The 21384-nt window shown below is 35.8% G+C and overlaps 1 protein-coding gene across 2 annotated transcripts in view; it reads left to right on the top strand.

The window, feature by feature from the left end:
- Positions 1–16769, top strand: part of TRIM23 (tripartite motif containing 23) — a gene marked incomplete at both ends in the record, with an annotated part of 37039 nt that extends 20270 nt beyond the window's left edge. For both annotated transcript variants that reach the window (XM_080701041.1, XM_080701040.1), the window contains 5 exons: positions 1745–1879; positions 11932–12061; positions 12594–12704; positions 15209–15333; positions 16590–16769. In XM_080701041.1, coding sequence (XP_080557167.1) covers positions 1745–1879; positions 11932–12061; positions 12594–12704; positions 15209–15333; positions 16590–16769 — 681 coding nt within the window. The remainder of the gene's footprint in view (positions 1–1744; positions 1880–11931; positions 12062–12593; positions 12705–15208; positions 15334–16589) is intronic.
- Between the last annotated feature and the right edge of the window lie 4615 nt (positions 16770–21384).

Here is a 21384-nt window from a genome sequence, read left to right as displayed (position 1 = left end):
AGCACCCTGTTAGATATAAGAGCAATTTTCAATTTTGGATATTTGATTTTTATATCTTCAAGTAGAAAATATAAGTATTCTAAAACTAAAAAAATTTCAATATCTGTAATAATACTGGTCAATTTCATATAAGAACTATCTTGTTTACATTGTCACCGGATTGTGTAATAGGATATCAATATTTATTTTTTTCTGTTTAATTGTAACTTTGCGTATGTTAAATAGCCTCTCCCCATTCTCTTCCCCACACCCTTCTCAGTTTCTGGTAATCGTTTTTCTTTCTTCCAAGAGAATATATCTCTTAGTTTCCACATATGATGAGCTAATGTGGTGTTTGTCTTTTGGCACATGTCTTATTTTATTTAGTTTAATATCCTTTAGCTTCATCTGTGTTGCTACAAATAACAATATTTCATTCTTATAATGGCTTAGTATTCCAGTGTGCATATATCACATTTTCTTTGTCTACTCATCAGTAGTTACATACTGATTGATTCCATGTCTTGGCTACTGTGAATGTTGCTACAATAAACAAGGGAATATAGATATATCTCTTGGACATACTGATTTAATATCCTTTGGGTATTTACCGAGAAGTGGAATTGCTGAACCATATGTTAGTTCTATTTTTAAGTTTTGAGAAATTTCCATACTGTTTTCCATATGGCTCTCATAATTTACATTCCCACCAGCTGGTGGAAGTGGCATGTATCCATAGTCCTAGCACTCAGGAGGCTTGAACAGGAGGGTCACTTGCCCAGTAGTTCAAGACTAGCCTGAGCAACATAGTGAAACATTGGCTCAAAAAATGTAAACAAATCCCAAAGACCCCAAATTACACTTCACCATAAGTTTGTAAGAGTTCTCTTTTCTTTACATCCTGCCAGTGCTTATTTTTTTATATTAGATATTGGCCATTCTAATTGGAATGACATAATAGCTCACTGTGGTCTTCATTGGCATTTCCCTGATGATTAATGATATTGAGCATTTTTCACATGCCATTTGAATATTTGTATGTCTAATGAGGAATGTCTGTTAAGGTCTTTAGTCCTTTTTTTTATTTCTCTTTTTCTGGAACTCGGGAGTGGACAGAAGGACATTCTACTTCTGAGTTATACTCTTACCCCTGTTTTTAGTGTTTAATTCTTTATTTTCAGATAGGGTATCACTGAGTTACAGAGGGACTCAAAGTAGCTGAGGCCTCAAACCTGCTATCCTCCTGTCTCAGTCTCCCAGTACTGGGATTACAAACATGCAACACCACGCTTGGGTAGCCCATTTTTTTAAATTGAATTATTTGGTGTGTGTGTGTGTGTGTGTGTGTGTAAGTAATTGGAGATTGAACTAAGAGGCATTCTACCTTTGAGATACATATCCAGCTCTATTTTTTTATTTTTTATTTTGAAACATGGTCTCATTCAATTGTGAAAGGCCTCACATAGTTGTTTTCTATGTTCATTTGAATATAGTATTCCATTTGTAAATATACCACAGTTTATCAGTTCTTCTGTTGATAGGCCCTTAAGTTATTCATAGTGTCCAGTTATTATCCTCATCAAATTTACATTTAAATTAACTTTGAATATATAATGTTATAAATTTTTATTGCTGCTGGTGATTATATGGTTAAATTAACTTTGAATACTGTAATGTTTAATGAACTTCTATTGCAAGTTGGCAATGGTAAGTCTCTATTTCTTTAAGAGAAAGTTTATGAGAAACACTCTCTCTGTTTTTCTAGGATGATTGTAGAGTTGTCTTGGCAAAGCAGGAAATTACAAGGTTATTAGAAACCTTGCAGAAACAGCAACAGCAGTTTACAGAGGTTGCAGATCATATTCAGTTGGATGCCAGCATCCCTGTCACTTTTACAAAGGTAATATACTGTATTTGTTTTTAGTTATGTTTTTGGCAAATCATAATTGATTTTATATTTCACAAAAATCAACGCAAAGAGACATCTAGAAAAAATTCATGTATTACGGGATGTTTAAGAAAACCCTTATATATATATATTTTTTAAAGGAGAACTGGTTCTCATTGTTTTGATTGTTTATTATCTTGTAAAATTTGTACATTTTTAGTTAAGTACATAACTGTAATTTGATACATGTATAGATGTACCAATCAAGCCAGGTTAATAAGCATTTCTAAGAAAACCTTTTTTTGTGTGGTGCTAAAGATTGAACACAATGGTGTTCTACTATGGGCTGTCCTGTTACATTTTATTATTCTGAAACAGTCTCCCATAGTTTCTAAGGCTTTCCTAAGTTGCTGAGGCTGACCTCACACTTTGGATCCTCCTTTCTCAGCCTCTCAGTACTAGGATAACAGGCATACTTCATGACGCCTGGCTTAAGAAAAAACTTTAATCAATGCAAAATTGAAAAGAAAAATTATGTAATGACTCTTCCTATGCCTATCTCACAGTTTAACAAATACAAACTTATTTCATTTCTCATTTTCACACTCTTCCTACCCTTAGTTCTCTTGGTTATTTTGAAACAAATACTAACATTGTATCATTTGACTCCAAGATTATATAATTTCATTTGTGAAATATTTTAGTATGTATCTCTAAAAGAGAAAGACTCTTTTTAAAGTATAGCCAAATTTTACCCCAAAAGTTTGATAATAAGTTTCTAATATTTTCTGTTATTATCAACTATTCTATTATAACTCAAATTTCCCAGATTGTTTCCAAGCAAAGTTTTTGTGTTACTGGGGATGGAACCCGGGGGTCTGAGTATACCACCAACCCATTTTATTTTTTATCTTGAAACAGGGTCTCACTAAGTTGCTAAAGGTCTGGTTAAGTTGCTGAGGCTGGCCCCGAACCTGAGATCCTTCTGTCTCAGCCTCCCAAGTACTAGGATTACAGTACCATCACGCCCTGCCCAAACAAAATTTTTAATCATTTGTTTGAGAAAGAATCCAAACAAGTCTATATTTTGCCATTGGTTGATATATTTAAGTTTTATTTTAAAATGTATTCCCTTGATTTTAAAAGGCTCATAAGAGCCAGGAGTGGTGTCGCATGCTTGTAATCCCTGCGCTTGGGAGGCGAACACAAGAGGATCGCACAGGTTTGAAGCCAGCCTCGCTGGCTCAAGAGACCCTGTTTCCAAATAAAAATATAAAAATAGGTCTGGGAGTGTAGCCTGGAGGTAGAAGTGTTTCCAGGAACCCCAGCACCACCAAAAAATTTTAAAAAAGGCTCATGAGTTATATTTTACTTTCTGTTATCAGGGACATAATTTTGTTTTATAGTTATGTGAAACATTTTTATTGTTTAGAGTCAAATCTACAAAGCAAGATTCATTCTGAGAGATCTACCTTCTTCTATCACTGTTCTCTCCATCCTTTTTACTTCATATCCCATAGAAAACCATTGGGAATTTTTCTTAATTTTATTCATTATTTAAACAATAGAAAAATATGTATGTATATACCACATTTAAAGGTAGAACATCTTAAAATACTTTTTCTACCTTGCTTTTTCTCACTTAGTTGTATATCCTAAATATTACCTCATAATAGTATATAATTTTTTAATACTTCTTTCAGTTATAAGATACTTTATTGTGAGGATATGCTACATTTTTAGTGATAAAATATATATAATGTAAAATTTAACATCTTACCATTTTTATGTGCATGCATGGTACTTGGGATTGCACCCAGGGCTCCTCTATGTCTGAGGTATACCCTCACCTCTATTTTATTTTTTATTTAGAAACTGGGTCTTGCCACATTACTACACATTGGCCTTTAAGAAACTCTAATACTTTTGTTTCAGCCTCCCAGGCACTGAGATTCCAGGTATGCACCACCACACTAGGCCTATCTTACTTTGAAATGTACGCTTTTGTACCATTAGGTACGTTCATATTATTGTGAAACACATTTCCAGGACTTCTCCATCTTACAAACCTAAACTATCCTCTCTTAGGCCCCTGCTAGCTACCATTCTACTTTCATGTTTTTGTGAATTTGATTAGTTTAGATACCTCTTATAAATGGAATAAAACAGTATTAGTCGTTTTGTGGCAGGATTATTCCACTGAACATAATGTCCTCAAAGTTCATCTAGGTTGTATAATCTAAAAGGACTTCATTCCCTTTTATTTTATTTTATTTTTTAAAATTTATTTATTTATTTTATTGGTGCACTGTATTCATACATCATAGTGGGATACAAACTTTTGTAGACATACATGCACACATCGCCCAGTCAGCCCCCACCCGATCCCCACCCCATTCCCTCCCCATCCCTCCTTCCCATGCTTGGCTTAGTGGTTGACATCTAGTATTATAGCAATTTATCCAAAATTAGAAATGATAATCTCACATAACAGTTTCATTTGTCTGATACCAAGCTTTTGATGACTTAAAGATAACATTTTAATATTTCTTTTTACTTTCTTTCTTACCAGAGAATATTTTTTTCTGTTTTTTTTAGGTGAAACTATCATATATTTATATATTTATTTTTCAGAAAAAAAATCTATCCTAATATGGAATATGGACTCTAGATACCCAAAACGATCTTGAAAAAGAACAAAGCTAGAAGATATATATTTTCTGATTTCAAACCATATAAAGCTACAATAATTGAAACAGTGTAGTACTATTCTAAAGGCAGATATATAAACCATTGGAGTTAAATAAAAGCCTAGAGCTAAATTCTTCCCTATATTGTTATTTTTGACAAGGTTTCCATGAACATTTGGTGGTAGAAATAATAATCTTTTAACTAAATATTGTTGAAAAATAATAACTACATGGAAAAGAATAAAATTGGACCCTTACCTAATCCCATATATAAATATTAACTCAAAATAGATAAAAGACCTAAATATAAATCTTAAGACTATAAGCTTTTAGGAGAAAATCTGGGTCATAAAACCTCACAACATTGAAATTGGCAGTGATTTCTTGGTTATGATTTCAATGGCACAGGCAACAGAAGAGTATACAAACTCCCTAAAAAATAAAAAAAATATTGTATATCCAAAGACAATGTAAACAGAGTTAAAAGTTACTAATAGAATTGGATAAAATATTTCCAAATGCTATATCTGAAGGTATATTAATATTCCAACTAGAAATCCTAAAAATTAACAACAATAAAGGCAAACAATACAATTTAGAGATGGGTAAAAGACTAACATAAATAATGAATCTCCACAGATAACCAAACTTAGTTGTCTGTTGGATGGAAAATCTTGTTTCTCTGGTTCTGGTGTGTGTTACCTATTTCTTCTTTGTAGTTAATCTGAGTATTTTCTCTAGCGCTGGTTTTGAAGACATAAATTCCTTCAGTTTCTGTTTGTCATGGAAGCTTCTTATTTTTCCATCTAATTTGATAGAAAGTTTTGCTGGGTAGAAAATTTTTGGCTGGAAGTTGTTTTCTTTTAGAGTTTGGAATATGTTACTCCAAGCCCTTCTGGCTCTCATGACTTGGTTTGGGAAGTCTGGAGTGATTCTAATTGGTTTGTCTCTGAATGTCAGTTGGCCCTTTGTTTTTGTTGCCTTTAAGATTCTCTGCTTGGCTTCCACATTGGTCATTTTGACAATTATGTGGCGTGAGGATCCTCTTCTCCAATCCTGTCTAAAGGGAGTTCTATAAGTTTCCTGGACCTGTGTATCAACCTCTTGCTCTATGTTTGGAAAATTTTCTGCTATTACTTCCTTGAAGAGATTGTTGATCCCTTTGGTTTCACTTTCTTTTCCCTCCTCTATTCCAATTATTCTTAGGTTAGCTCTCTTAAAATGGGCCCATATTTCTTCAATGTCAGATTCCTGCTGTTGGACATTTTTTTCTAGATTAGAAACTATGCGTTCATTTTTGGAATGATCATCTTCTAAGAGCGAGATTCTGTTCTCCATGTGGTCTAATCGGTTGTTTGTGCTTTGAATTGAGGCCTTTATTTCATTAATTGCATCCTTTATCTCTTTTTGGCTCTCTCTGAGTTCTTTTCGAAGCACCTCTATTATTTCTACAGTTATTTTCCTGATTTGATCTTCTAGAAATCTCTGATTTTCTGTTTTATCGGGTTCTGATGTTGTGGGGTTGTGGGCATTCATTGCTCCAGTGTTATTCCTCTTTCCCATGATTTCGGAAGTTTGGGCCTTCTCTGGGTTCTTCCCTTGGGTCACTATGGCTTCACTTAAGGTGCTCTGGATCTCTAGTCTGTAGTATCTCAGACCCCACTACTCCTTTACTGGGTTGTATCACAGAGTCTCCGACCCAGGGAGTCGATAGAGGCTGCTTTAAACTATGGGGGGTGCCAGGTCGCACGTTCTCCTATGGTGTGATATCTCTGCCACCGCCACTCCCCCACTGGGTCAAGTCCCAGGGAGTACAGTACTGGGATTTCTCCTCTGTGGCCCGCAATTTGACTCACTGTTCTTGAGTTCGCAGATGTAGCTGTACTGGACTCGTTGAATTCGCTGCTGCTGCCGCCGTTGGAAATATGGCGCTCCTGCCACGCCCTCGGCCGTGAGGCTGGCTTATTTCTTCTTGGTTTTGAATTCCACTCTGAGTCCTTGCAGCGTGTGCTGAGCTCAGCCACTGGGAGCTTTAAATGTTCCCTGCGCTGAAAAATCCCGCCTGGCTATTCCGCAGTGGCTCACCTCGGCTTGCTGTAGCCGTCCGGTGAATTCGCCGCTGCTGCCGCGTCCTCGGGCGTGAGGCCGGTGTATCTCCTCTGTGGCTCTGAGCTCTGTTCTCAGTCCGCTTTCTCTCTGGAGCCTGGTGATTTTTTTGTTTCTCTGGTGATGGTGTTTTCTGGCTATGAAAGGCGCTGATTTTGTGGTAATGGAGATTGGTTGTTAGCGAGGCTCTTAAGCCCCGCTTTTCTCGGTCGCCATCTTCCCGGAAGTCTCCCGAAGGTAAATTTAAAGGTTGAAGTGGAAAATCAGTAGCAAAACAATCCCTGGAATAGGGATAGGAAAGAGATGCTGGGGAAAGGAACTGCTCTGACCTTGAGATCTGCGGAGGTACCAGGAGACCAGGGCAGAGGAACCTACTTCTTCTGAAGCATCAGGAGGAAGATTCACCAGCCCCAAGTAGAAAAGGGAGTAAATTTCAAACTAGGGTAATCTTTGTTGGGGTCAACTGCTTAATGCTTCATTCCCTTTTAAAGGCTGAATACTGTTTCACTAGAATATGCCACATTTCACTTATCCATCAATCTGTCAGTAGATAATTGGGTTTCTTCCACCTTTTGGTTATTAAGTACTGCTTTGAAAATGGATATACAAATATTTGTTTGAGACCATGCTTTTAATTCCTGTACATAGATACCCAGAAGTGAAATTAGGAGATCATATGGTAGGCTTGTTTTTATTTTTTAGGCCTCATCATACTGTTTTCTGTAGTATTTAACACCATATTACAGTCCCACCTTTGCTGTACATGGGTTGCAATTTTTCTGAATTTTCTCCAGCACTTGTTATTTTCTGTTCTTTGGTATAGTGGCCATTTTAGTTGTTATGTGGTTTTATCTTCCATTTGTGTGTGTGTGTGTGTGTGTGTGTGTGTGTGTGTGTGTGTGTGTGGTACTGGGGATGGAATCTCAGGGCATTCCACCTCTGAGCTACTCACTCAGCCCTATTTTTTATTCTTTTTTTTTTTTTTTTTTGAAACAGTCTTACTAAGTTGCAGAGAACCTCACTAAGTAGCTGAGGCTAGCTGTGAACCTGTGATTCGATCCTCCTGTCTTAGCCTCCCAGGTAACAGGATTACAAGCCTGAGCCATCATGCCTGGTTTCTTCTGGTTTGGAATTGCATTATTCTGATGATTAGTGGTGGTGTTCATGTTTTCATATGCTTATTTATCCATTTACATATTGTCTTCAATATGTTCATTAAAATCCTTTGCCCATCTGTTAAATTGTTTCTTTAAATTTTTTTTTCTTTGTTTGTTTGTGGGATGGAACCCAGGGGCATTCGACCTCTGAGCTACAGCCCCTGCCCTATTTTTTATTCTTTGTTTTGAAACTGGGTCTCACTGAGTTGCAGAGGGCCTCACTAAGTGGCTGAGGCTGTCCGCGAACCGCAATCCTCAGTCTCAGCCTCCCAAATGCTAGGATTACAGGCGTGTGCCACCACGCTTGGCTACTTTTGTTATTCAGTTGTAGGAGGTTTTAACATATTCTGGTTATTAATCCTCTGACATATCATTCATTTGCAAATATTCTCTCCCATTTGCAAATATTGGTTACATCCCTGTATGACTCAACTTTTAAATTTGATATAGCCATTTGTCTGTTTTTGCTTTCTTTACTTGTGTTTTTGTTGTCATTTCTAGGAAATCATTGTCAAATTCAGTGTCATGAAACTTTTCTCTGGTTTTCTTCAAAGAGTTTTATAGTTTTGTTTTAACATTTAGGGCTGTAATACCATTTTTAGCTAATTCTTATATGTGGTATAAGCATCTACTTTTATTATTTTATATATGGATACCTAGTTTCTTCAGCACATTTATGGAAGAGACTGCCTTTCTCCATTTAGAGATGCTCAGCACCCTTATTGAAGACATTTGACCATATGTGTAGTTTATATTTGGGCTCTCTGTTCTCTTTGTTGCTATGTCTGTCTTTATGCCAGCACCAATAAGGTTTTCATTACTATAACTTGGTAAAATATTTTGAAATCACTAAGTATGAGGCTTCCAACTTTGTTCTTTTTAAAAATTGTTTTCGCTATCCAGTGTCCCTTGAGATCATAGAATTATTTTTATCTTATATGTACTAAAAATGTCATTGGAATATTTTTTCCCCTAGTACTGAGGATTGAACCTAGGGCCCTGCATGTGCTAACAAGAACCTTACCACTGAGCTGTATCCCCTGCCCATGTCATTAGGATTTTGAAAGGGGTTATACTGAATATATAGATTAGTATTAAGACCTTAACAATATTAATTTTCTAACCCATGAATATGGGATGTTATTAAATGTCAAATATTTCATCTTCTTGTCTAGATTTATCCTTAAGTATCTCATTCTTTTTGATGCTTATTTATTTACTTATTTATTTATATTTATTTATTGTGGGTCTGGGGATGGATCTCAAGGGCATTCGACATCTGAGCTACACTCCCTGCCTATTTTTTATTCTTTATTTTGAAATCGGGTCTCACTGAGTTGCAGAGGGCCTCATTAAGTAGCTGAGGCTGTCCGCGAACCACAATCCTCCGGTCTCAGCCTACCGAGTGCTGGAATTACAAGCGTGCGCCACCATGCCCAGCTTTCGATGCTAATTTAAATGGATTTGTTTTCTTAATTTTTTAAAAATCTTTTATTGTTAGTGTATAAAAAGTTTTTGTGTGCTGATCTTATATTATGCAGTTTTGCTGAATTCATGTTTTTTGTGTAATTTTTAGGGTGTATGCATTTAAAATCATGTCATCTTTGAAGAAAATTTCACATCTTCTTTTAATTGGTTGCCTTTTCTTTTTCTTTTTCTTCTTTTTTTTCTTTTCTTTTTTTTGGCGGTACTGGGATAGAACCCAGGGACATTCTACCTCCAAGCTACACCCCTAGCCCTATTTTTTATTCTTTATTTTAAAACAGGGTCTCAAGTTGCAAAGGGCCTCCCTAAGTAGTAGCTGAGGCTGTCTCAGCTCTAAAATGCTGGGACTATAAGTGTGGGCCGTTATGCCCGACTCTTTTTCTTTCTTAATTGCTGTGCTTAGGATACTCAATGATTGTTGTGCTAATAGAGTGGTGAGAGTGGGCAGCCTTAGCCCTTAGAGGAAAAGCTTTCAGTTTTTCATCATTGTATATGATGTTAACTGTATACATATATGGCTTATGTTTCCTTCTGTTCCTAGTTTAAGTGTTTCTAACAAGAAATGGTGCTGGAACTTGTCAAATATTTTTTTCCATATGTTGATTACCATGTTGTTCTCGTCATTCTTTTAAAATGTGGTTTTTTTTTAACATTGATTGATGCTCAGTAGTTCTTGCCTTCCAGGCTTACATCCTATTTGATCATCATCTATAATCCTTTAAGAGTGTTATTGAATTCAGTTTATTAGTATTTTATAGTTTTCTCTTGCGTATACTTTCCTGTGTTCAGTAAAGGAATAACAATGATGGATACTCAGAATTCCCTTTCACTGGAATTTTTTCTTGGATTTTCTTTCTTGTGTAGCTTAGCAAATCTCTAGAGTTTCTGTAATAATATTCTGATCCTTACGTTGTTTTATTTTTGAGGCTTAGTACTGGATTTCATTGTAGACTTGGAAGCCACCATATAGTTGGTAATTGAAGCTCAGGGAGTAAAATAGAGTATACAGAATGAAAAGGAGGCCTCCTATAGACTTTAAGAGTACCAACACATAAAAAGAATGAAAGGAAAGTAAGATTTTCAGAAAAGGAATGAAAATAGCAAAGTTTTATTTCATAAAAGCCAAGAAGACCATTCAAAAGAGGAATCAAAATATTTTCTGACATCTATAACACATGTCAGGAACTATTATAAGGACTTTTATGTTTATTTTTGTGATACTGGGGTTTGAATTCAGGGGCATTCTACCTCTGAGCTACAATGCCTATCCCCTCCCCTTTAAATTTTGAAATAGTTACTAAGTAAATTGCTGAGGTCCTGCTAACCTGTAGTCCTTCTGTCTCAGCTTCCTAAGTACTGAGTTTACAGGCATGTACCACCATGCCCAGTATATATTTAAAAGAATTCATCCTTGCAATAATTTTGTGCCACTTTTATCATTTTACCAATTTTCTGGGCATGGTGGTACATGCTTCTACATGGGAGGCCGAGACAGGAGGATCTTAGGTTTGAGGCCAGCCTCAGCTACTTAGTGAGGCCCTCTACAACTTAGTGAGACCCTGTTTCAAAATTCAGAATAAAAAATAGGGCAGGGGGTGTAGCTCAGAGGTAGAATGCCCCTGGGCTCAGTCCTCAGCACCACATACACACAAAAAAATCATAACTTAGAGAAGTGAGACAGAAAGGATATGCAGCTAGGAATGTAAAAACATGCATTCATCATAGCATTCTTTGTAATATTAGAAAATCAGTTCTAAAAATCTAACAAAAGTTGGCTAAATTATACTTTATGGGATATAATGAGCCCATTAAAATAAAATTTTATCTGTATGTGTTGAAAAGATGCCATATGTAGTGTTGAATGAAAAATGTTAGTTGCACTGTATGGTATTAAGTTTGTTTTTATAAAGAATTTTTTTTTAGTAATGTAAGCCAGTATGTACATAGGAATGTGTCCAGAGGGATACACATCAAAATTGTTAGCAGTAGATATTTCTGGGTATTGAGTAGCAGATTTCATTTTTAATTGACTTAGCTCTAATTTTGAGGGTTGTTTTTAGGACAAAATAAAAACATTTTATTGAAAAATTTGGTTGAATAAAAAGTCTGGGAAAATTAAGTGGAAATATATGTCTTTTTAAATTCATACAAAAACAAAAGTGATCCGTTTTACTAAGGATAGATTTAGCCACAGGCGGAAATTTATGTTCTTGAGAAGATTGGATTCAGAGGATTGTGAGGAATACAATTCAGATTGTACTGGGGTTGAGGAAGGCACAAGAGATAGGGAAATGATAAAAGTAAAGCCAGGCGTGGCGGCGCACGCTTTGTAATCCCCGCGCTTGGGAGGCTGAGACAGGAGGATCGCACAGGTTTGAAGCCAGTCTCAGCTACTTAGTGAGACTCTCAGTAACTTAGTGAAACCCTGTTTCCAAATAAAATTTAAAATAGGTCTGGGAATATAGCCCGGAGGTAGAAAGCCTCTGGGTTCCACCCCAGTACCACCAAAAAAAAAAAAAAAAAAAAAAAAAGATAAAAGTGATTTATAAATAAAGAGAAAGGCATAAATGCTGTTACTTTCTAACTCCACATTAAAAATAAAGATTTATATATTTTTAACTTACAGGACAATAGAGTTCACATTGGACCCAAAATGGAAATTCGGGTTGTTACGTTAGGATTAGATGGTGCTGGAAAAACTACTATTTTATTTAAGCTAAAACAGGATGAGTTCATGCAGCCCATTCCAACAATTGGTAAGTATGAATGTTGTTTTTTTACCTTAATGGACATCTTATGGAAAAGTGTTTAGCTTATAACTAAGTTTTCAGGGTATTATAGGCTCTTTTATGGTTCTAAGACACCAGCATTTCAGACAAATAAAGTAAACACACACACACACACACACACACACACACACACACACACACACACACACTAGTATCTGTGGGATTGAAATGTGGTGGTGGGATAGGAAAATGGAGCAGAGTACTGGCGAGACTCTGGAATAGAAGATTGGTGATCCTGGTAGAGGGTTAGAGTGAAGGAAGAGGAATGGGACAAAGCTGGAATTTGGATTCCTGGGTCCTAAGGACCCTCATGGAGATGGAGTGGGCTAGCAGCTGTTTAAGGCACCTATTCCCCACGTAGGGTTATGAGTGGAGTTGGTGGGGCTTCGGTAGATATTGCTATGATTCCTAAGTCACAATTATAAACAGGGACTTGACTGTGAGGTGCTATTCATTGTAAACATAAGTACAGTATAAAATTAACTTTTTTTTTAAACAGGTTTTAATGTGGAAACTGTAGAATATAAAAATTTAAAATTCACTATTTGGGATGTAGGTGGAAAACATAAGTTAAGACCATTGTGGAAACATTATTACCTCAATACTCAAGGTGAGAGCAAAAAAATGACATCTTTTTAAATTACAGTTTTATTGGTGTGTTATAATTATACATCATGATGAGGTTCAGAAAAACATATATGCACACAGCACTTGGTGTGTTTCCCTCAGACCCTAACCCACTCCCTCCCCCTCTGTACATATTGTGGTTTGTATTGGTAATTTCATATAACAATAGCATCATTTGAACTATTTCCTCCATTAAGTCTCTTTCTGCCTCTCCCAGCCTCCCTTCCCAAATCCCCTTCCACTCTTCTACTGGTACCTCTCTTCATTTATCTGAAGTCCCTTTGATCCTCAGTTTTTTTCTGGTTTCCATATATGAGAGAAAACATATGACCCTTCACTTTCTGAGACTGGCTAGGATGACAATTTTTAGTTCATAAATTTAAGTAGCAAAACTGATATTTAAACAGTGATTAAATACTTGAATATAAATCAGTGGCCAGCCCCTTATTTGTTTATTTATTTATTTATTTTTATTTTTGGTGGTACTGGGGTTCTACCTCCAGGCTACACTCCCAGACCTATTTTATATTTTTGAAACAGGGTCTCTTACGCCAGTGCGGCTGGCTTCGAACTTGCGTGATCCTCCTGTCTCCGCCTCCCAAGCGCGGGGATTACAAGCATGCGCCACCACGCCCGGCTTGGTCAGCCCCTTATTTAAAAAAAAAAAAAAAGATTGTGGTATGGTTTTTTAGGTTTTTTTTGGGGGGGGGTATCAGGGGCATTCTACCTCTGAGCTACACCCCCAGCCCTAATTTTTTTAAGTCTTTATTTTTTGAAACAGGGTCTCACTGAGTTGTAAAGGGCCTCCCTAAGTAGTGGAGGCTGTCCTTGAACTGCAGTCCTCTGGTCCCAGCCTCCTGAATGCTGCACCACCACGCCCGGCAGGATTTTTGTATTACTCATGATAAAGCACCATTGTAGAATAAAAACAATACTTAGATGTTAAGGCAGTTAAGAGCACTTACCTCATGGCTGCACAGAGTTAATATTTATTATCAGCATTCAAATGTGCGATCACTATTAATAGAGTGGTAAAGAGTCAAATTTGTGGTGCATATTTCTGCTGATTTATTCAATTTATCTTAACATTTAGCTCCTTATCTCTCAATATACTTACATTTATTTATAATTAGTTGTTATCTGCAGAGTGACCTACAGTGGCTCGCCCTTGACCAAACTCTGTATGTGATGTATTCTTCTCCATCTGGCTTTTATTCGCTTTGGGGCTTCATTTCTGCACTTTTGCCTCTCACACTCCAACATGAAGCTTATGCTTTCGCACCTGTTACACATGTCATTTTACCTTCCGCCTAGATGGAGGACTAAGTAATTATTTTCACTTTGGAATGTTTTTAAGGCAAATGTAGTTATATATTGTACTGAGATTCAAAGTGATTCTTTTTTTTTTTTTTTTTGGTGGTACTGGGGATGGACCCTCTGGGCTATACTCCCAGATCTATTTTATACTTTATTTGGAAACAGGGTCTCACTAAGTTGCTGAGAGCCTTACTAAGTAGCTGAAGTTTTTATTTTGAAATAGGGTTTCACTGAGTTGCAAAGGGCCTCACTAAGTAGCTGAGGTTGTCCATGAACTGTGATCCGCCTGTCTCAGCCTCCCAAATGCTGGGATTACAAGTGTGCGCCAGCACGCCGGGCTAAAATGATACATTCTTATGAATGTGTGTTTCCCTCCACACCACATCCTGTTACTTCTGTCCCTTCCCTGCCCAGTACATGCTAATGGGTTGGTAGTGATACCTACATATATGAACATAATATTCTTTGGTCTATTTTGGTACTTTTTGTCTTTAGTAATGAGGATTGAATCTAGGGATGTCCTACCTCTGAGCCATACACGTAGTCCTATTTCATTTTTATTTTGAAAGAGGGTCTCTTGTTAAGTTGAAAAGAATCTACTACATTGCTGAAGCTGTCCTTCAACCTGTGATCTTTCTGTCTTAGCCTCAAGTTCTGGGATTACAAGTGTGTGCCACTTTACCTGGCTAGGAATTTTTGATATTATTTAATATGAACCATGATTAATAGAAAAAAGAAAGACTGGCTATGAGGAATGGTTGGAAGTCTGGATGTTTAACCTATAGAGAGATGAAGACGGTGATATGTTTATTTAAAGAGTCATTTTGTAACAGAAGTAGTATTCAGAGAACAAGTAATATCAATAGGTAAAAGATGAGAACATTTTCAGTCATTACGAGAAAAAAGCATTGCTATATAAAAGTTTGTGTTTGATAGAGCAAGTGTTGTAAATCTTTGATAGGTAAAACCAAACTTGTGAAGTTATGTGAACTACTTGAGATTATAACATTAGTAAGTGCTCCTGCCATTATATAGTAGCCTTAAGTAAAAACAGTGATGGTGAACAAATTCTAGCTATAATAATGAAAGCATTCAATATTTGGTTCACTTACTGAAACTTAACAAAACAACTAATGGAATATTTTGTGGGTCTTTCTTTCTTGGGGGTAGCTGTTGTATTTGTTGTTGACAGCAGTCATAGAGACAGAATTAGTGAAGCACACAGTGAACTTGCAAAGTTGTTAACAGAAAAGGAACTTCGAGATGCGTTGCTACTGATTTTTGCTAACAAACAGGTAATGTATTTTATATTAGAATATTTATTTTAGTAGGTTTGTGTGTTCCAGTCATAAAGCAACTGAAAGGATTTCGAAGAGTATCAATTCAGTAGATACTTATAAAATTTCTGCATTGTAACTGTGAATAGAATCTATGTAGAAAGTGCTGTGCTGGGTACCTTGGTATATATAAAAAAGAAAACACTTTTGTGTATATATGTGCACACATGAGATTCTAATAGAAAATTGGCAAGTAATTTCAATAATATTTATAAAGCATTATAGAGACTAAGGAGAAAATAGTTCTTAAAGACGATTTCTCATAAGAGTTGTAAAAGGTAGAATTTGAATTGAAATTATGAGAGTTGAAATTATGGGTAAGACTTTCAATTCATATGTGAAGGAAAGAACATTACAGGCAGAGAGAACAATTGCATGAGTGTTTTAGAAAGCATCAAACCGATTTGTATGTGAGGAGTAGGTAGAGGATGATGAAGAAAAAAATCTAGATAACAAATGTGGTCACATTGTAAAGGCCTGATAGGCCAGACTAAGAAATTTAGGTTTTAGTCTATGAGCAAAGGAGAATCATCAAAATGATTTAGAACTAGTGGGTTATTTGATCATGCCAGTGTTTTAGATTATAATTTTGGGGGTTAGAATACAGAATGGTTCAGGGCAAGGGAGTAAAGACAAGATGTAGTTAACAACTAAAATTAAATAAGTGAACAAATAAATATAGAAAATCTTCATGAGCTGATAATGGAAGGGTATTTATCTTTAATTCAACATGCTAAAAATCCTAAAATCTGTAAGGTACAGAAAGTCTAAGATGTGTTTCTTTTTGTGTTTATTTGCATGAATATGCATGGAAATTTTCTGGAAAAATAATGTGAAAAAGCATTATGGTTGTTGCTCCTGAGAAGTGGAAGTAAGGAGCAGTCGTAGTGGGAAATATAATGAACCATTCATTATGTGATCCCTATATAAACCATTTTTATGGTATATATGTTAATTTCTTTTTTGACTTAGGCAGTATGGTTCACTGAGGTTATATGGCATTTATTAACTTCATTGTAATATACTTCATTTTAACCAACTCCAAATTTTTCTGTTAAATTCTAAATTACTATTAAAAGGTGAATCTGGGTTTTAACTTTTGTTTAGGCTTTAGTTAGAATGCTATAATAGATCTCTACATAAATAGTTGACAATCAGAAAAAGTGACAATTTGGATGGACTGATTGAAAGTCCACTGTATATGTATCTTTCAGGATGTTGCTGGAGCCCTTTCAGTAGAAGAAATCACTGAACTTCTCAGTCTGCATAAACTGTGCTGTGGTCGTAGCTGGTATATTCAGGGCTGTGATGCTCGAAGTGGTATGGGGCTCTATGAAGGGTTGGACTGGCTTTCAAGGCAACTTGTAGCTGCTGGAGTATTGGATGTTGCTTGATTTTAAATGTGGCAGTTCTTTAAAGTTTTGTGGTGAAGAGTTAATTTGCACATAACATGTTGCAAGAAATTTTACTTTTCAAATATGATAGTTAATTTAGGATATATATAAAAGAATATTGGACTGGGAACTAAATATGTTATTCCTTTAAAAAATTACTCTAGCAACATTTGAATATTTGAGCAGGTTAGATTGGATTGAATATAGATTTCTTGGATATATCATCTTTTAAAAAGTACATTTGCTATTTAAGTTTTTTCAGAATATATGTGACCATATATTGGGGAAAAAGCACAGAGAAAGAGTAAGTGAAAGTTTTTTCTTCCAGTGAAAAGTGAATAGACAACTGAGCCCTAACAGAACTTCATGTGGAGGAATAGTTCTTTAACTTGCCTTTTAATTGAATCTTGGTGGTACTTAGGAGACATGGCTATTGCTTAATGAACTAGAAATCTAACATGTATTTGGGGGTAACAGGATTACTTTACTTTTATGTTCAGTTTCACAGAACACCTCTAATACTAAGCACTATAAACTATAGAAAATAACATTTTATACAATGTTTCATTAAAACTTTCTCCTAAAGCATTTTGTATAAAACAGTAAGAATGAAATGTTATCTACTAAGCCTGTTGGTCAGATTAGTACTAACTGAAGATTAATAAAACTGTGAAAGTCATTTGATCTTCACTTAATGAAAGACCTATTTCAGGAATGAACCTAGGCTTATTTCCTAGTTCAGATCTATAAATTGGTCCTTCTATTTTTCAACATATTTACTTAGTTTCTTCCTAAAACTTGACTTCATCCTTTGTGGGGATGGCTATAGGCAAAAATGTAGTAAGTCACACAAAGAACCAGGGTCAGCTTTATATAAAAGGCAGAGTGTTAAATAGTAAACTACCTTAAGAGAAGTTGTTCTAACAGTGGAGAATGCCTATTACTTAATTATTTAAAAAAAACTTTCCAAAATAAGTGCATTTACTTGACAGTAAAACCTGAACAAGGCTCTTCATAATGAGGCATCAAAGTAGAGAAAAAAATGTCTAAAGGAAAAGAAATATTTAAAAAGTTTACATTTATTATGCAGTATTGTGAGTTAGGGAAATATTTTTGTTCTTTACCATTTTTCATTTTTAAAAGACACTTTTATTATGGAAGCACGATTTATTGTATTTAAATAGCATTTTTTTTGTTGTTTGTTAAAATGTTCCTTATATTTTAGGATGAAGTTGATTCTTAAAACTTATCAGTTGAATTGTTATAAAGACAAAGATGTCTGATGACAAGATGTGACTTAGGTGGCATTGTTTTGGTTCATTCTTTTTAAGTATGTATTTTTTTTTTTTAACAAAACTTAGAAAACCATTTAAAAAAAGCCCATCAGTGTAATGGGCAATATGTAAATAAGTAAGTATAATATTTGTCCTTTTTCAAGTAAAAGGTCATGCTGTTACAGGTAATATGTATGCATAAGTAATACTTTGAAATTAAATTATTTAATATTTGAATGATTTTCAGTAACTGTGAAAATAAAAATGGTGTTGCATTTGCTGTGAATGCTTGAACTGTTTTCTCTTCTAGGTAACTGAAAAGAAGTATAACACTAAGTGAACTTGCTTTCTTTGTAATATTTCACTAGTTTAATCAAACTTTGTAATTTACATTCTTCACATATAATTAAACACAATTTGAAAATTTTGCTTAAGCCTGACCATAATGCATATTAGTGTTTGTGTGTGACTTTTCTTAAAGACATATTTTTCTCAGGCTCCTATTACTATTTGTGGTTGTATTCTTCCATTAATCATTAGTTGAGATTGTGCCACTTTTCACGGAAAATGTCAAATTTAAGAACAACAGATGTTTTAAATATAACACATTGAGACTTGTCTCCTAGCTCTGAATTTCTGTATTAAATCTAAAATATTGTGTGGATTATGTAAAGCAGGTTTGTTGAGTGTATAGCCTTGGTCTATAATTCAAGAATGCTTTATTACCACCACAAGCCATTATTTGCACTACGTATATGATCAGTATAGACAGCAATAAAATGTTAAATCATAAAAGAGAAGTCTTATCTTTATTCTAAAAGGTCTGTTCTTTGAACCATATCTCTAGTATTGTTGCTGTGAATCAACTTGAAAACAAAATCATTATCCAGGGCTGGAGGTACAGCTCAATGGTAGAAGTACTTATCTAGCTTGTGCAAGGGCATGGGTTTGATCCCTAGCAAAACACACACACACACACACACGTTATTATCTGTGCTATGGTTAAGAGAAACAATAAAAAGGGATTAGAATGACTTGCTTGTACAACTTGAGATGTAGATTATTTGATAAAAGCAGAGATTTAGAAATAATTTATTCTACATTTGTAACATAGGTCACATTTTAATAGTTACATTATTTTGAAGGGGAACTAAAATTTTGCCATCAAGAAAGTGAAGATTTTTAGCTTTTATTGCTTTTTACATTTTAAATTTAACCTTGTTTCACATGAAAACAGCATTTTTAAAAATGTTTTTGCGGTACCAGAGATGGAACACAGGGGCATTGTACCTTACCGGGCCCAGCCCTATTTTTTAGTTTTTTTATTTTTATTTTCTTTTTTTTGTGTGTGTGGGTCTGGGAATGGAACTCAGGGGCATTTGACCTCCGAGCTACACCCCCTGCCCTATTTTTTATTCTTTATTTTGAAACCAGGTCTTACTGAGTTGCAAAGGGCCTCACTAAGTAGCTGAGGCTGTCCGCGAACTGCCATCCTCCGGTGTCAGCCTCCCAAATGCTGGGATTACAAGCATGCGCCACCACGCCCGGCAAGTTTTTTTTATTTTTGAAACAGGGCCTCACTGAGTTGTGAAGGGCCTCGCTAAGTAGCTGAGGCTGTCCGTGAACCTATGTGATCTTCCTACCTCAGCCTCCCAAGCACTGGGATTACAAGTGTGTGCCACCATGCCCGGCAAAGTGACCATTAAAAAAAAAAAAGACTTTTTTTTTTAAAGAGAATAGGGTGGTAGCTCAGTGGTAGAGTACAAAATAACAGTTTTGGTTTTTTAGAAAGTCTTGAAAAAGTTGACTGTAGTCTATGAAATAATGTTGCTAAGAGTTTATAACATTGGGACAGAATACAAAGAAGAACGAATATAAAGGATTAATCAGAAAGTAAAAGACTATCTTATAACGCTTCAAATATGCTTTAAAACAAACAGAATTGTATATTTTTATATCTACCGATCACGTTAAATTTTTTATAGAATAAAAAAATCATTAATCAAGTAAGACTGTGTATGTGTGTGTGTGTGTGTGTGTGTGTGTGTGTGTGTGTGGTACTGGGGTTCCTGGAAGCCCTTCTACCTACGGGCTACACTCTCAGACCTATTTTTTATATTTTTATTTGGAAACAGGGTCTCTTAAGCCAGCGCGGCTGGCTTCCAACCTGTGAGGTCCTCGATCCTCCTGTCTCCGCCTCCCAAGCTTGGGCATTAAATAAGATTTTAATCAAAGCAAAATACTTGAGAGTATATGGGGAATGAGGCATCATCACCACTTGGTGGCAGTATTACCAAAACTTTAGATCAAGGCTTTAGTAATGAATAAAGCTAGGTAGATAAGACTAACTTCCTAAAATTAGGAAGAAAAGGTACATGTTAGAGTTAAATCATTTTAGAACTGGGCCCTGTGGTGAATGTCTGTAATTCCAGCAACTGGGAGGCTGTTAGACAGGAAGATTGTAGGTTTGAGGCCAGCCTCCTAGTTCAGAGGTAGAATGCCTCTGAGTTCATTCTGCAGTACCCCCCCCCCATAAAAGGGGCAGGGGAATCATTTTGAGACTAAATTCTGATTTCAAAAAGGTGAGTATAATATTCTTTTATTAGCCATAATTTAGCATATTCTAACATTTTGTAAGAGTTTGTGGTATAAAATGAATATAGAGAATAATCCTGTTGATCAATTAAAAGAACACCAGTTCCTGAAATAACTCTAGAGAATATTCCTTTTTTATGTTTCTAGAATAGTCTATATGGAAACTAGAAACAGTGGTTCTTAATTTTTATGAAGTAAGTTATAAGGGTAAGCAAAAAAGAAATTAATATAAGACTTTCATACTGTTTTAGTGGTACTGGGGTTCCTGGAAGCCCTCCTTCCTCCGGGCTACACTCCCAGACCTATTTTATATTTTTGAAACAGGGTCTCTTACGCCAGCACGGCTGGCTTCGAACCTGCGCGATCCTCCTGTCTCCGCCTCCCAAGCGCGGGGATTACAAGCGTGCGCCACCACGCCCGGCTAGATACCAACATTTTTACTTTTATATATGTCTATGTATATATATGTATATATATTTTGTGTCTGTGCTACTAGGAATTGAGCTCAGGGGCATTCTACCTCTGAGCTACATGCCTAGCCCGATTTTTTTTTTTTCCTTTATTTTGAAACAGGGCCTCCCTAAGTAGCTGAGGCTGTCTACAAACCCACAATTCTCTTGTCTTAGCCTCCCAAAAACTGAGATTACAAGTGTGTACCACCAAGCCTCGCTCTATGTATATTTTTATTTTTTTGGTGGTACTGGGGTTCCTGGAAACCCTTCTACCTCTGGGCTACGCTCCCAGAC

This window comes from Muscardinus avellanarius (genome assembly GCF_963383645.1).
Source record: "Muscardinus avellanarius genome assembly, chromosome: 1".
In the NCBI taxonomy this organism is placed as follows: Eukaryota; Metazoa; Chordata; class Mammalia; order Rodentia; family Gliridae; genus Muscardinus; species Muscardinus avellanarius.
The sequence above is the reverse complement of the archived record's forward strand: the minus strand, read 5'-3'. Positions and strand labels throughout refer to the sequence as shown.